This window comes from Camelus bactrianus, chromosome 19 (genome assembly GCF_048773025.1).
Source record: "Camelus bactrianus isolate YW-2024 breed Bactrian camel chromosome 19, ASM4877302v1, whole genome shotgun sequence".
In the NCBI taxonomy this organism is placed as follows: Eukaryota; Metazoa; Chordata; class Mammalia; order Artiodactyla; family Camelidae; genus Camelus; species Camelus bactrianus.
The window spans coordinates 30369283-30385763 of NC_133557.1; the positions used below are offsets into that span (position 1 = coordinate 30369283).

Genomic DNA, 16481 nt, shown 5'->3' on the forward strand with positions numbered 1-16481 from the left:
GTCTGCTGTAACAGGCAGGTTTCAGATCCTGAGTGGTCAGGTTCAATCACAAGAGAAATACCCAGGTGGTTGTGTTAAAGGCATACGTTTTCTCTCTCTCTCGCTCTCTCTTCTTTTTCAATTGTGCTTCTTTTTCTCTCTGACATGGAAATGATTGCCTCTCAGTATAACATTCAGGTTTCTGAAGGCCAAGTCAGCCAGGGCGTGTTACGTCTCCGGGTCCAAGATGGTGATTCTCCGTTTACGTCCGCGTGGAAAGTGAAATTCAATATATCGAAAGGCGATGAAGAGGGACACTTTGACATTCTGACTGACCCCGAGACCAATGAAGGGATTTTAAATGTTATCAAGGTAAAGCTGTCATGGAAGGCACGCCAGCCAGGTGGCTGGATGTGCTGAGGCCCCTTTCTGTAGGATTCCTGACAATGAACTAGGAGGAGCCCCGGCAGTGAAGGTGAGTGTGTTCTGAGCACATCGCACGCTGTGTCACCAGGCCCCACAGAGTCCAGTGAGGAAGGCAGGGCTTCCTGGCGACTTCTGCCGTGGTCCCTCTGCCCTTCTGCCTACATGGCTCCTCCCACCAAAATAATACATACCAATGTTAACTGTTATTTTTTATGACTGTAAGTAGTTCAGTTCAAATTTGTTTTTTGCTTTAGACAAAATTTAACAGACTTACATAGTCCCTAACATGTTTTTTTTTCTGATGTTAGAAAAATATTTAAAACATTTTCTCTCACCCTGAGTTCATTTTTTTCCTTCTGAGTTTGAAAGCAATTAGAACATTTGCATGGGCCCTTAAAAGTATCGTGGGATCCTGGCAATTTTCCTGCTGTGCCTAATGGAGAGTTGGCCCTGCAGTAAAGTATTATCTCATTTACTGTTAAAGAAACCAAAGCCCAGAGAGGTTGGGTAATTTTCACAAAGTCACACAGCCCGAGTAGGGGTTCTGACTGGGGCAGTTTGACTTCAGTGACTTTAGTTTAGCTTTTTTTTAAATTGAAGTACACTGCCTTGAGTTTTAATTGCTCTCAGTAGACCCTAGAATGACCAGTGCCTCTGGTGCAGTGCAGGTGAGTCAACCTGGAGATCAGGTTCAAAGGCAGATCTGAGTTAGTAGGTATGGGGTGGGGCCCAAGTTTCTGCCTCTAAGTGTAACAAGCTCCCAGCTGATGCTGATGGGCGGGGCTGCACTGTGAGTAGCTGGACTTGGGGGATGCTCTATATCAGATGCCTGGCGCTGAATTTCCCAAACATTCCTAGTCTTTCAGTCACTTTTAAGTCACTGACCACTTTGTATCCTGAATAACTATGATCATTAATATCTCTATTTCCTTAAGCTCCCCTGACTTTTTGGCGGCAGAGTTGTCACATTAATGTTTCATTGGGTTATGGTTTTTGTTGCATTTTTCATTACCCTCTAAAGGATGGTGGCTCTTTTCAACCAGGGGAGGGGGAGGAAAAAAGAAAACTCCATAAATGATTTGAAAATGGGCTGACGACTGTCTTTTGATCATTATCAAAGACCATGTAAATAATAAATGAAGTGCGGAAGCCGCAGGCTGTGGGTCTGCAGTGATGACTCGCGCTGCGCGGGCTTCCTCAGCCCCCGAGCCGCAGGCACTAACGCAATCCTCCCTCCGCGGTGGCAGCCTTTGGACTATGAGACTCACCCCGCATGGAGCCTGGTCGTGGCCATGGAGAACGAGGAGCCGCTCTTCTCCTGTGAGGCTGGACGCCTGCAGAAGCCCAGGAGGGCAGTGGCCAGCGCCACCGTGAGTGTGCAGGTGACCAACGCAAACGACCCGCCCGCCTTCCACCCCGCCACCTTCATCGTCAGTGTGGCCGACGGCGCTGGGCCAGGGATTCAGCTGGGAATTTTTAATGCTATGGACCCAGACAGAACTGCCAGCCAGATAAGGTGGGAAGACCGGAGCGGGAAGGGTGGTGGTTTACGTAGAATTAGCCACGTGCCCAAGAGGACTCCTGTTGGAAACCAGCTCCTTCCACGTGCACATAGGGGCGATGCTGTCCCAGTTGTGAAAATACCAGAAGCCACCCCAGGACACCCCCTGCCCAGGCTCACTGCCGCCTTCCTCTGTAGCGTCCTTGGAGCCCTGCGGGTGGGATTCTCGTGTTCAGTTCCTTTGCACCTAGCACAGGTTCTTTTACAGTCTTTCTGTTGTATCGAAATAATTTGCTCTGTATTTCTATTTCCTCTTTACCGAAGGTTGTAAACTGGCAGCCCTCTGGCTTCTGGGCAACAGACGCATTTTCAGTTGTGGTAAAACATTCATGAAGTGTGTCACTGTAACCATTTTCAAGTGTGTAGTTCAGTGGCATTAAGTCCATTCATATTGTCCTTCACAACACGCCATCATCACCATCCATCTGCAGGACTCTTTTCATCTTCCCAAACTGAAATTCTGCACCCAGTAAGTAACCCCCCGTACCCCCAGCCCCAGGACCTGGCATCACCATTCTACTTTCTGTCTCCATGGATGTGACTTCATGTAAATGGGATTGTGCAGTATTTGTCCTTCTTTGTGTTCCACCTAGCATAATGTCCTCAAGTTTCATCCATGCTATGGCATGTGTCAGGATTTTCTTCCTTTTAAAGCTGAATAACATTCCATTGTATGTACACACCACATTTTGTTTATCTGTTCGTCTGTTGGTGAACACGTGGGTTGCTTAGTGTTTTGATTGGAAAACGAAGTTGCCACAATCCCCAGGAAGGTGGCAGAGCGAGGAGCACCAGGAATCTGTTTCTCCATCTGGACAACAATTGCACCTGCAGAATCTGTCTGATGTATCCATGTCGGAACTCAGGAATCTGTTGAAGGCTTGTGACTTCCAGGGGAAGACTTGGACTGTAAACTGTGGTTAATTTCAGTCAACTTCAGCTCTCAACATGGTAACAGTTACCCTTCCCACCTCCAGCCTCATGGAAGGCAGCTGTGCACCCGTTCCTGGAGCAGTGTGCACACAGCTTGTGAGAGCCAGGGTGGGCAAAAAAGTAACAGATGTTAATTCCCTCCTTATCAGTCATTAAATGTATAAAGTTTAAACTCTCCAATCAAAAGACAGAGACTGGCAGAATGGATCAAAACCCATGATCTGACTATATGTTGTCTTCAAGAGACTTTGAGATCTGAAGACACAAACAGGTTGCCTAACATCATACACAAAAAATTAACTCGAAATGGATCAAGGACCTCAGTGTAATGCCTAAAATAATAGAGCTCTTAGAAGAAAACATAGGACAGAAGCTTCACCACACTGAATGTGGCAATGGTTTTTTGGATATGACACCAATAGCACACATAACAAAAGAAAAATAGTCAAATTGGACTTCATGAAAATTGAAACATTTTGTGCATCACAAGACACTATCCACAGAGTACAAAGGCAACCCACAGAATGGGAGAAAATGTTTGCAAATCACGTATCTGGTAAGGAATTAATATCCAGAATATAGAGAGGACTTCTCAAAGTCAACAAGAACAAAAACAACAACAAAAAAACCTGATTCAAAAATGGACAAAGAACTTGAATAGACATTTCTCCAAAGAAGATATACAAGTGGCCAAAAAACACATGAAAAATGCTCAGCATCACTAATCATCAGGGAAACACAAGTCAGAACCACAGTGAGACACCACTTCATGCCTAGGAGGATGACTACTCTCAAAAAACCAGAAAACAAGTTGTAGGGAGAATGTGGAAAAATTGGTGCCCTTGTGCACTGCTGGTGGGAATGTAAAATGGTGCAGCCTCTGCAGAAAACAGTATGATAGTCCCCTCACCCCAAAATTAAAAATTGAATTACCATATGACCCAGCAATCCCACTTCTGGGTATATATCCAAAGGAACTGAAAACTGGGTCCCAAAGAGGTATTTGTACACTCATGTTCATAGCAGCATTATTCACAGTAGCTAAAATGTGGAAGCAACCCAAATGTCCACTGCTGGATGAAGCAATAAGCGAAATGTGGTCTGTACATACAGTGGAATATTACTCAGCCTTAAAAAGGAAGGGAATTCCACAATATGCTACAACATGGATAAACTCTGAGCACATGATGCTACATGAAATATTCCAGTCACAGAAAGACAGATTTTGTATGATTCCACTTATAGGAGGTACTTAGAGTAGTCAAAAATCATAACGACAGAAAATCTAATGATCTTTTCTAGGGGCTGGAGGTGGAGGAGGTGGGGAGTTATTGGTTAATAGGTGTAGAGCTTCAGTTTTACAAGATCATATGAGCCAGGGGGGCGGATGGTTGCACAGCAGTGTGGCTGTATTTAATACCACTGAACCACACACTTAAAAATGGTTAAGGTGGTAAATTTTACATTATATGTATTTTACTACAATAACAAAAAAATTAAGCTGCCAGCATTTAAAAATCAAGAGATTATGCTAACCACCTGAATTGTCTGGATATTCTTGCAAAACAGGAAGATTTTGCATCCCAGGGTCGGTGTCCCATGGGGCCACGACCACCTGGGCAGAGCGAGGGTCCATCATGCCACTTTGACCTCTCACTGTCACTCAGTGGTTGGCCCAGTCCCCATCAGGCCAGCTTCGCTCATTTCTGGCACCTGCTTGGCCCCGCCACGGGCACTTGAGTTTGAGGTTCTTCCTTAGAGCAATGCTTCTCAGCCTAGCCATCGGGAAGGACCAGGGTTTGCTTCTAACTTCCAATTCACTGTGATCATTTTACAAAATATTTAAAAAATAAACTTAAAAAAATGATTACGTTCTGAGGGCCGGGGAATCACCATAATGCCACTGACCATAAAGCTGCCCAACACTTGGTCTCAGTTTATGCTGTAATCTCACCGTGGGCGGGGAACCGCCAGCCCCAGCCCAGCCCGGGGCCGCACACGGGCGGGCGGGGCGAAGAGGCTGTAAGCAGTGGCCGGCCACCTGTGCCTGAATCAGAATCACCTGGAGGGCCTGCTACACTGCAGGTGGCTCGGCCTCACCCTGGGGCTTCTGATTTTGAGGCCTGGGGTGAGGACTGAGATTTGCATTTCTAACAAATTCCAAGGTGATGCTGGTGCGGCTGGGCTGGGACCTCCTTTGAGAATCACCCGCGTGAAGCCGGGTTGTGTTCCCGTCCCGGGAGGGTGGTTGGTCCCTTTAAAAACCGAGTGGAGAGTCTGAGAAGACAAAGCCTTTACACAACGAGGGAGGGGAGGCCCGGGAAGCTTCGCTTTCTGCGGGGAGCTGTACCTTTTCCGTCGTTTGCCGCTGGGTGCCGGCGTTTTCTCCACGGGTCCCTCAGCGGGCAACTGTGCCGGCAAGCTGGCTTGCTTCCTGCGGGGCTGCCGTCTGGTTCCGGAAGGCTCGGCGCGCCCGCCTGTCAGAAAGGCATCCAGGTGCGCGCAGGCGCGGGGGACGCGGGAGGCCACGTGGACGGCCTGGGTTACCTGTGCCTGCGCGGAGACGTCCGCTCCAGGGAGAATAAAGTCTTCTGCATCTGTTGCAAGGACAGACTGGTTTTAACATTAGGCCACCAGGCAGCTGAAGATCGGCTTCTCCAGGATGAAACGTTTTCCTAAGGTGGACAGTTACGTGCGGCCCAACAGGACGAGGCACCGAGTGTTCAGTGAATATCGATTTGACACCAGCCCAGTCTTCAGACGCCTGGGCCTTTACCAGATTCACAAACATCTCCAATTGTTCATAGAATTTCCCAGATTACTTGCAATAAAAAGGGTGCCTGCTGTGATATATAGATTTAGATTTAGATATTTAATTTGTCTTCTGATGTAACTTTTTAATTTTAAAAACTGCACATGTTTTCTTCTACAAGATACACACTGGCTTATGATCCGGCAGACTGGGTCACCCTAGATGAGCGCTCAGGAGGGGTTATCACCAGGAAGCAAGTTGACCGTGAGTCGCCTCACGTAAATGACAGTTTTTACATGATCATCGCTCACGCTGTTGACGATGGTAAGCACTTGCCTAAAACCGTAGGGGAAATGTGTTTTCTTGCTCCTTGAGGGGAAATAACACTGGTGCAAGTCTTTCAGCACAGCTGGGAAAATATAGAAAGAAACTTCTCATCATTTTGCATCCATGCTGGTGATTATTTTTCATGATGATTCTTGAAATGGCAAACCAGGGGCCAAGGCCAGGGAAAGGGGGCGGTATGCATTCAGAAGGACTAGTTAGGGAGCTGCTGCCAAACCCGGCGTCTTTTCCACCCACTTGCAGCACAGCCCTTTAGCCTTCTGTCAGGGCCAACTGCATGCGATAAACATTCAGCACAGGTTCCCTGTACCTGAACGGCTTATAAGGTGAGGCGAACGTGACTGTGTGGGACTTATGCTTCATAAACCAGACTGGTTTTATGGGCAGGTTTTAACACTTTTCTCCGTGATCTCTCAAGGCTGAACTTTTAAACCTACCAAAACATAAAGTTGGGAAAATCAAAAAGTTTCAGATAACTTTAATGATTGTATTTAAGAAAAATCTGTAAATTAAAACTTCGGTTTCCATAGATATGGCACTGTATATCCTGTGTGTATAATTAACAGTAGATTGTTGATGAGATAAATATTAAATCTGTGTCCCCAGTCAGCTCTAAATGAGGAGAGTGAACGCACGTCTGTCTTCCTGTGATTCTGCTATGGTACCTCGATTTCATGGTTGGCACTTTGAAAAAATTTGAACTTTTATTCTGAGATAATTGTAGATTCATGTGCGGTTTTAAGAAATAATGTAGTGGGCTCCCAAGTGCCCGCCGCCCGGCGTCCCCATTGGTAACGCCTGGCGGATCTCTGGCGGGAGAGCACAACCCGGGTCCCCGCGCGGACACAGCCCAGATGCAGACCATTCTGTCACCACGGCACCCCCTTCCCCACCCCGCCTTCTGCCTTAGCACTTGGCATGACTGATGTTTTAATTCACTGGATGATTCTACGTTCTACCTCATTCCACAAATCATCTGAGGGGGCAAGTGTTTTGTTAACTTCTCCTTCCCAGATATTCTGAGTTTTCAAAAAAGCAGGATAACAGATTGAGCACGTCTTAATAAAGCTGGAGACTTTGAAAGCGAAATGGCCTCAGTATTTCAGTGGAATGGTTCTTCCTCTCGGAGGCTGAGAGTGCTCACTTCCCAGGGCTTTGTGCGTGTGGAGCAGGCATTTAAATTAATAAGCTCCTTCCTGGAACCCCCCCCCCACAACCACAAGGTGTCCCGCCGCAGACAGGGACGGGGACCATGCTGCTCTTCCTGTCCGACACCAATGACAACGCCCCGACCCTCCACCCCGGGTCTCGACACCTGGAGGTCTGCGAGTCTGCAGGGGACGAGCCCCTCCTCATCCAGGCAGAGGACGGCGACCTTGAGCCCTTCTCCGACCCGTTCACCTTCGAATTGGACAATACCTGGGGAAACACAGAAGACACATGGAAACTGGGGGAAAATCGGGGTGAGTATTTGCACTGGCCAGGGATTAAGGATGGAGAATGACAGAGACCTGACTCAGACTCGGGCGAAAGAGGAATGTATCAGTTCATGCAACTGAGAAACAGGCCAGGTAAGCCTGTGTCCCAGCAAAGCCAGGTGCTAAGGGGACATCCTGGAGGAAGCCTCTCTAGACCTTGGTTCTGTCTTTCCCTGGGTGCCTCTGTCTTCAGGCAGGCTCTCCTCTGGGGGCAGCAGGGTGGCTGCTGGGAGTCCCTGGGCCTCATCCTGGTACCTGGCAAAAGGTTTACATCCCCGCAAGCTTTGGGTCACCTGCCCTGCCAATACTGTGGGTGGGGGTTGGGAGGGCAGATGTGCTGACTGGCTGGATCTGAGTCCCCACCTGGACCTGGCTGGGATCTGGGCTTAGCGGTCCACAGGGGCTGAGAGTTCAGGAAGAGTGGGCTCCCGCAGAGGAAAATCGGGACGGTTTTACCCAGAGGGAGCACTGGCATTCACCGTCAACATTCTCCTTTGTGCTTCTATTAATGGGTCTGTAGGATGTGACATGCTTTTCAGTTGAAACTGTGAACTCATGTTTACAGTTCCCAGACCAGAATGTGTCATAAAGCACTGAACCGTACCCCAAAGAGGTCTGGCTTTTGCCTTGGTTTTTGGGAGGTGATCTCCAAGGCTTTGAATGCCCTGCCTGATAAATGTGTCTGCGTTTACCTAGGGGAGGGGGTCTTGTGTCCGTCAATAGGAACAGTGTGATTTAGGGTGTGGTCTTTGGGTTACGTGAGTGTGTGGGTATCAGTTAATAACAGGCCATGTGGGCAGCCAACCAGGTTTACAAGACCACGTTCTGATGAAGACCCTGGACACAGGGCTCGGTGAGCTTCCCTGGTTGGCAATATGCCACATGTACCTCATCATTCCCACTTGCCAGGAGGTAATGCCGTCCTGCCTCCACAAGCAGGAGAATTGGGAATTCTACATCTGGAGCTTTTCTAAACTCTGCCCCATGTGCCTCTTCCCTTGGCTGATTTTAATCCATATTCTTTCACTGTCATAAACCATAACCATGAGTGCAGTTTTCAGTGAGTTCCGAGTCCGTCTAGAGAATTACCCAAACTGAGGCTGCTCTTGGGAGCCCCTGCACCTGCAGGTGGTGCCGGAGTGAGGGTGGCCTTGGTGACCGTTCCCTCCAACTTCATGCAGAGCCTTGGCCCGTGGGCAGTGTTCTTAAATGTCTGTTGAGCAGCTGAGCAAATGAACAAGTGAAGGCAGGTAAGGTGCCTCTCCCTCTGCAGGTCGGTCGGTGGAACTTTTAATGTTGAGAAGCCTCCCACGTGGTGACTACTCTGTGCCGCTTTTCATCGGAGACAAACAGGGACTTTCCCAGAAGCAGACTGTCCACGTGAGGGTCTGTTCCTGTCCGGACGGATTCGTATGTGCAGAGCCTTCTGTCGCCGGAGCCGAACTTCCTTGGGGGGCCCTGGCCCCTGTCTGTGCGGCGCTCGTGGCTCTGGCAGGTCAGCAGGTGCAGGGGCTGCACTGGGGATGTGGCTCCTCTTCCCAGGCCATAACCCAGGGCTGTGGAGTCTTTGGGGTGGGAAGAGATGACAGCCAAGGTCAGCGGGATGGTTTTGAGAATGACTCATAGGCTTGTCAGAGTCCCAGACTCAGACCAGAGGTTGCCACCCAGGTCACTCAGTACGCAGCAACTGACCGCAATGGAGCCCATAAATGGGCCCATAGATGGACACCGGGGGCGACCCCATAGTTTCTAACAGCTGCGCAGCAGTGCACACAGGTCTAGGCTCCCATGCTTGGCAAAGACTAACAAGGAAGTGGTAGACTATTGCTGGTCATGTGGTGTTAATCGGTCAGTTCAGCAGTTACCTAGCACCTGTTTACGCCCTGAGCTGTGCAAAAGGCTGCAGCTACAGAGATGACTGAGGTGTGGCTTGACCCGGTGCGTTCATGGCTGGGTTGTAAGTCCACAGACCAGGTCCTGGGAAACCCTCTGACGTTGGTGACCTTGTCCTCGCTTCCCCATCTGTCTCATCACAGTCGCCCTGCTTTTCCTGCTGCGATGCTGTTCTGTGTCTAAAGCCCAGAGGCAGGGGCGCCCCACCCTGCAGGAGGAAGGCCTCCAGACCCTGATCCCGTATAATGTCGAGGGCGGACCCGCGTGTACCCAGGTAGGGGCATGACGCCTTGTGTCTCACGGCGATGGTGCAGACGGCCACAGACACGCTGATCTCGCTCAGCGCCCTCCCATTTCATCCTCCCACTCGTGCTGGAACAGGGAGGAAGACACTCCTGTGAAAGTTGTCCAGGCCAGCTAAACTGACTTCTTGGCAGTGGCTCTCAACCAGGGGTGATTTCGCCCTCCATCCCCACCCTAGGGGAGTGTCTGGAGACAATTTTGGTGGTCACAACTCGTTGGGTATGCAGCAGGGGGACAATGCTTGTGGCACCTGGGGGTAGCAGCTGGGAACGGTGCTAAACGTCCTGCTGTGCACAGGACGGTCCCCACAACAGAGAAGTATCCAGTCCAGAGCCTCCGCAGTGCCGAGGCTGGGAAACCTTGTTTAGGGAAAATGAACTTTGCCAGGTGGAGTTTCTGTAAGTGGAAAAGATGTTAAGCTCCTGAGCTCAACGTGCCCACGCTGGCCCCCTGGCCGTGGTGTGGGTGCCGCGGGCCGAGCCCGCTGGCCTGCAGGGCTGAGCCCCGGGCCAGTGTCACAGCGAGTGAGCGTCACCCCGCTGTGAGGAGATGGTCTGGTTAACTTTGGCTCCCAGCAGGAATAAACAGGGAGATGGTCCAAACAATGGTTGGTGGTTGCAGAAGCTGGTGGCTGGCCGAGACCCCCAGGAGCCTTCCCACATTGTCTCTTCTCCACTGGCGCCAAGGAAGGGGCCGTTAGAGCCTTGGGTCGCGTTGTAGACGTTCACGCTATTAGGCCCATGTCCCTGCAGGCCGACTTCCATCCCTTCCCGGAGTGCAGACGGGAAAGCGGAGGCAGGTCCGAACTATCTAGATAGCAGGACCCCCAGAAGGAACCCCCGACCCCAGCAAGGAGCAGAGCGGGTACCTGTTCTGACTTGCTTGTGTAGTTTTAAGAAGGAAACCCTCCGGACAAACAACGGTGCTTTATGGAACAGACAGAATTCCCTGCCTTTGGCAACTCCCCTGGGCGCTGACACTCAGCCACCCAGGAAAATGGAAATAACCCCTAAGCCAGGGTCTGCGCTAGACTCCTGCGTGGGAGCCAGGCTGCCAGACTGGAAGGAGACCCGAGGGGAGGTGGCTCCCAGCACTGGCTGCGGGGCGGTGGGGATCTTGCTGGCCAGCGGCTGAGAGGTTGCCTCTTAGAAAGGAGGAGGCAGCTCCAGAAGCAGAGTGTGTGGAAGGGACCCTCGGTCACTGCAGGGCTGAGGCCGGGCAGGCTGGGGGTCTGGTGGTCAAGGACCAGCTGTCAGAGGGACGGGAGCGCCCCATCAGGGACTAAGAGCCTCCAGTCTCACCTTGTACCAAGATGATGTCCTTCCTCTCGTCTCTGACTCGCAGCTCAGGACACACCCCATTCCTGCCCCAGTGTCTTCAGGGATCTGAGAACTGGGATCCAACAAACCTGGGTTTAGGGTCCAAACCTTTGTCTCATCAGATACATAATCTAACTGATCCTTGCTTTTCACATACAGACTGAGCTTAGTAATGTTTTCTTTCTCTCTCTCAGGTTTATTGGACAATTTAATTGATTAACACATGTAACGTCTTTAGTCTGTGACAGCACAGAGCAGCGTGCTTGGGAGGTGTTACTGCTTGCTCTCTGCTTTCATGTCTGCATCTGTAATTTCAGCCCCTGTCGGATTTCTTTCCCTGTGTCCCACAGGGAAGGTCAGATGTCAGGGATCAGATGCCATCCCCGTCCGCCAACACCACTGAGGCGCACACTAAGCTAGGAGCCAAGGTAAGCGTGGCTCATTTGCTGCTTGGGTTGAAACAGAGCAGTGGTTTGCTGATGGTTCCAAAGGTGGGGGACGCCCAGGCCCCCATCCCACCCACATCCCGGGATGACTCTCTGCAAGCCCACTCCACGCTCGCCTCCACCCCAGCCCCACCTGCAAAGCCTCTGCGGTTCCGCTCACCCTCATAGACCTCTCAGCTCAAGTGTCCAATGACTCAGTGTCCAAATTCCAGTCTGTCCAGGGCCACATCCACGACTTCTTGCCACACGCATGTGCCCCTTGTACTAGTGTATTAAAAATTGTTTTTGTTTAAAATGGACTTGTGTCCAAATGAAATACACGTCTTTAATTACAGGAAATTTTGTATTTCAACTGTAAATAAAAAACCAGTTTGACTTGTAATAAAGAGCAGGTAAGTGGAAAACAGACACACTAGAAACAGAACCCAGTAATTCCAGGCAGAAAGTGCTGCCTGCCCGTGGCTCAGGGGCTCCCTCCGTGGGAAGAGGGAGAGAGCCAAGCCAGGCTGGCCCCAGACAGACCTCCTCCTTGATGTCATTAGGAGTGTGGAAGAGGAATTAGAAAGGGGCTGATTTTCTCACTGTGCAGTGCAGTGTCACTTACAACCCTGTTCCCAAGCTGCTAAACGTCCCTTCTCTGAGCAGTTGAGGATCCCGCTACAGAAACAATGAGTTGACCCCAGGCTGCCGGCATTTACTGAGCAGGTGCCTGGGTGTGGTGAGCAGGGCCAGAGCCAGCGGGCATCTGCCCCCGAGTCCACGCTCCCGGGGGGAAGGGCGCACAGAGACCCCAGAGGGCTGGTGGGGGCCTCTCTTTCCTTCCTCTTCGGCTGGTCTATGAGCTTCCAGAGGCCAGAAGCATTGCTCCTGAGTGGCACAATAAGCATGACCCACTGACCGTGCCCTGGAGTTTGCATCCCACAGACATAGTCCCCCTGATCTGTCACCAAACCTGTGCAGGGGGGTATCCTGTTTCCCCACTTACAGGGCAGGAGACCAAGGCCCCCAGCAGCTTCTATTTCTTGGTGTATCTCTGAGTTCCCTTCATGGTCTCCTGCAAATATTAAGTGCATCTGTGATGACTGGTCAAATAAACGGCCATTCACACGCCTTCCCTGAGTTAAGCTGTCGCTTACGATTTATCGGGTAAGCTGATATTTTAAGTCTCTGGCAAGGCATGAACAATCTTAAATTAAACTATTGCTAAGGTCCATTGCCTGCTTTATTTTCTTTGAAATTTTATTTCATTATTACAGGGCTTATACCAAAACAACAGAAACCCAAAGCAAAACCTGCCCACAGTCCTGTCCCTAACCCTCAGCAGCGCCATTCATCTCCGTCACCTTAGACCTGGTCCGTGCGCATGCTCAGTTTTCAGGTGTCTGTGATGTCATCGACGGAGTGTTAAATCTGCATCTTCAGTCAAATGGGCTCACGCAGTTCCCTTTCTCTATAGTGTTTTTTTCTTGCGTCTCCCCACCTTGCCTTTTCTACTCCCACTTCCGTCCCCCGCATCACAGTGCTAATTTTTATTTGTATATGAGCATATGCGCAGGGGAAAGGTGCACCTGCTTTGTTTTCAACTGGAGGGAAATGGGTTACCTCTGAGTAAGTCAGCATTTTCCCCCAGGATGTAAATGAAACGCTGCTATCTCCGTGGAGTGCATCGGACCAAGTACACTTTGTCCCGGGAACCCTGGTGAGTTGCAGACCTTCACTCCCTGCTGCTGGGACCTCACAGATGATTGACAGTTGGTTTCTTTGAGAGGCAGCTGCTCCAGAAGATTCTGTGATGCTGGTAGAACACACAGTCAGTGAAGATCTTGTCTGTCTAACTAGCTCTTGTGATTGCCGGTTGTGATTGAGTTGTTTGACAGTCCTGATCACATGTGACACTTTTTAGAACACCCACAAATAAGTACCTTTCCTTGTGTCCACTGAAGGGCACCAGAGATACTCTAAGACCAAGAGCCCATGGCCCTGGCCCTGACCACATTCCAGCTCAGGGACTCCATCCCTCCTGCCAAACTGAGCCCTGACTCCCCGTAGCAAGTCCTTACGGACCCCAGGTTCAGATCCTAGAACTAGTGCTTGGCCTTGTCACGTGACTTTTCTGAAATAATATTAGACTCACAAGAGGTTATAAAAATAGTTCCAAGAGTTTCTGGGTGCCCTTCCCACAGCTTTCCCCAAGGACAACACCTTCCATGACCACAGTATGTTATCGAAACCAGAAAGCTGACGGGCACCACACTATGAACACAGGTCTCAAACGCAGGCCTTATTCGGATTTCACTAGTGTACCTAGCTAACGTTTTAACAAAAAGTTCTGCTTTTCTGACAAGAACTAAAAGAGGTATTCAAGATCCAAAGAGCAACAATTTTTATGATGGAAAGCTTCTGAAAAAGAATTGAAGATCTTTATGATTTCATTATCTTTTCTGAGGCTGTGTTGGATAAAAATGTGCTCTTCCTCTTTGCACAAACATGATGCCATGAATCCTTGAGAGGGCCTGTGCCTGACAGCGCGTCCCTCTGGTCTTGGTCAGGCCAGCTGCACGGACACGGGAGCTGGAGGGCCCCACGGCCCCACTTGGAAGGGCCTGTGCTTGGTTGATGCTCTACTGTCGCCATCTTGAAATTCTTACTATTTGGATAAGGGGCTCACATTTTCATTTTGCACTGGGTCCCGAAAATTATGTAGACAGTCCTGGGTCACAGGGTGGGGTGTGCCTCACTCACAAACGTTGAGGCCACGCTTGTGGCCCAAAGTGAGTCTTACATCCCTCCTGCCAAATTGAGCCCTGACTCCCAGGGCCCAGGACGGGGCTTGAAAATCTCACATCCACATGCTCCATCCCCACAAAGCAACTCTGAAGCGCACCTGTGCTGTCATTAGAACTATTACACCTTCAGTGCAAAAAGCGGTACGACCGCAAGAATTTCTAGCTACGTGTTTGCATCCTTGGGTAATTTACGTGAAACCAATCAATACTTCATTCTTTTCGCTTTGATTAATTCATTCCCCATTCTCTAAATTCAAGGGTTGTGGCGTGCTTTTTGAGCCAAGAGGCGTGAAGAACAAGTACTCCACTCCTGTAAGTACAGGTGAGGGTGTCACCACGAAGAGCGACCTTTCTGTCCTTGTAGCTGTGGGAAGCCCTGAAAATGGGGACCTGGGAAGGGAGGAGGTGGCAAAAATACACCCAACCAACGTCCAAATAAGCTAAAAGAAGTGAATGTGGAAAACAGATGAGAAGTTATTGAAGTGCAAACATCTAGACTTGAAAGCATACGTTTCTTGGCAAGTTTCCTTTGCGGCTGAAAAGCCAGGAGCTTGGCGAAGGCCTGAGTCCTCTTCTGCTACGATTCTTTACAGATTTATAGAAGATTTGAGCTAAGGGGCGTGGAAGCCATCCAGTCCATTTTTTCCCTAAACCTTTCCAGCAGCAGAATCCTTCTTTACAAAAGAGATCCTACAAAGAAATCCATTATAAGAGAACAGACAAGAGTAGCAGCTTTTCATTGGCACCGGTTTTGAGCGCACTGATGCTCACTAACATGTGTCCACTACCAAAACAACCCACACAAATAGTGGTGCTGTTGAAAACAAGCAAAAAGTAGAAGTTGGATGCTGCAGACGAAGCTTGCAAAGTTACATTATCTTAGTGCCTGACTCATTATATCGTGTTGTTATAATTGGTTATTAAAGTATCAAGAAAATCTCAATTTAGGCCACTAAGCAGTTTCAAGTGTTACATTTTCAGGCAGCTCAATTTATCATATCAGTTTCTCTTTGATTCAGCAAACAAGCGACCAAAACCTTCATTCATGTGTCATAAAAGCAAATTATAAAATTTTTGCTTTCACTAACATGTTGGGGGGACTCAATGAACAAGAGGTAAACCTCTTCCATTATATTATAACATTAAATACTTAACAACTCACATAATTAAAGGGAAATTCAAATCCTCTTGCTGAAGCATCTTTGAGGATGAGGCGCAGGTCCTGGAGACACACCTGAAGCCAGCGTCTCAGGGCAGAGAGGCCGTCACAGCCACGACAGAGACACACACAGCCAATGCAGCCAAATGCAGTGAGCAGCAGGACCTAAAGCTGGCTTGGGACAGAGTCCACCCTGAGTTTCCCTGGGGACTGGCACAGTGTCTTCCACCAGCCCGGGGAAGGCCTGCCGTGTCTGACCAGTGAGCACATTGTCAGAGGGCCTGCATCTCCAGAACCTTCGGCTGAGAGGCCCACAGGGCCAGCTGAGGGCACACATCTCTGGGCAGCAGGTCCCTAGGGTGTTTGTAGCGGTCACACCTTGCTCTCTCTTTGGCTAAGAGCATTTAGTTCAGTTCACAATGGTGTGGTGTGCACTGATGTATACAGAGAGGTATGTGTGCAGACAGGTGTGTGGAAGTATGCATACACATTTCTGTGCATACGTGTGAGTGTGTGGGTGGGTGTGTGCATCCTCAGGTCCATGTAAAATTATCCAGACTTTACTTTGTTTTTGCATACGTCTTCTGGAATGCAGTAAGTACCCTTAAGCCCAGGGATGATCAGAAGTCACTTCAGCCGTAAAAGCGACCAGCGTTTCAGAAACAAATCCTATCGCATCTCTCCCGTTCAGACTTGCCCGATGTCTTGCCTTTGCACTTGAGATAAAGTCTGCAGCCCTGAGGTCCAAGGTCCCGGGGGGGGGGGCCTCCCCTCCTGTCTGGTCTCTCCCTGTGCTGTCCTCCGCCTGCAGGTCTGGGCTTCCTCCAGGCTCTCAGCCTTTGCCGGTCCTTCCTCCTCCTCGTGGCCCCTCTGCTCCTCGTCCTGAGAGGCCCGGGTGCAGGCTGGGTGAGGTCTCTCTCTCACCTTCCGCGCCCGCGACTCCTGTTCCTCCCACCTGGGCTGCTGTCCCCCACCTGTGTGAGCCTGAGGGGAGGAACATTTGGGCCCCGGAGCCTCGCTTACCTCACCCTGCGTGGCCCTGACTCCCCTGATGCAGCTGGGAATCTGCCCACCTGGCCTCTGAGCAACGCCAGGGGAGTC

General features: G+C 50.0%; 1 protein-coding gene and 1 long non-coding RNA gene across 2 annotated transcripts in view; both read left to right on the forward strand.

Annotated features, from left to right (window-relative positions):
* Nucleotides 1-16481, forward strand: part of CDH26 (cadherin 26) — a gene marked incomplete at its 5' end in the record, with an annotated part of 34969 nt that overhangs the window by 13777 nt on the left and 4711 nt on the right. The window contains 6 exons of the mRNA XM_074347905.1: nucleotides 166-351; nucleotides 1653-1921; nucleotides 5833-5975; nucleotides 7220-7459; nucleotides 8748-8969; nucleotides 9511-9641. Coding sequence (XP_074204006.1) covers nucleotides 166-351; nucleotides 1653-1921; nucleotides 5833-5975; nucleotides 7220-7459; nucleotides 8748-8969; nucleotides 9511-9641 — 1191 coding nt within the window. The remainder of the gene's footprint in view (nucleotides 1-165; nucleotides 352-1652; nucleotides 1922-5832; nucleotides 5976-7219; nucleotides 7460-8747; nucleotides 8970-9510; nucleotides 9642-16481) is intronic.
* LOC141574072 (uncharacterized) lies at nucleotides 11304-15026 on the forward strand. The gene is made up of 3 exons (XR_012500687.1): nucleotides 11304-11417; nucleotides 13066-13134; nucleotides 14480-15026. It is a non-coding gene; the product is annotated as an uncharacterized LOC141574072 (long non-coding RNA).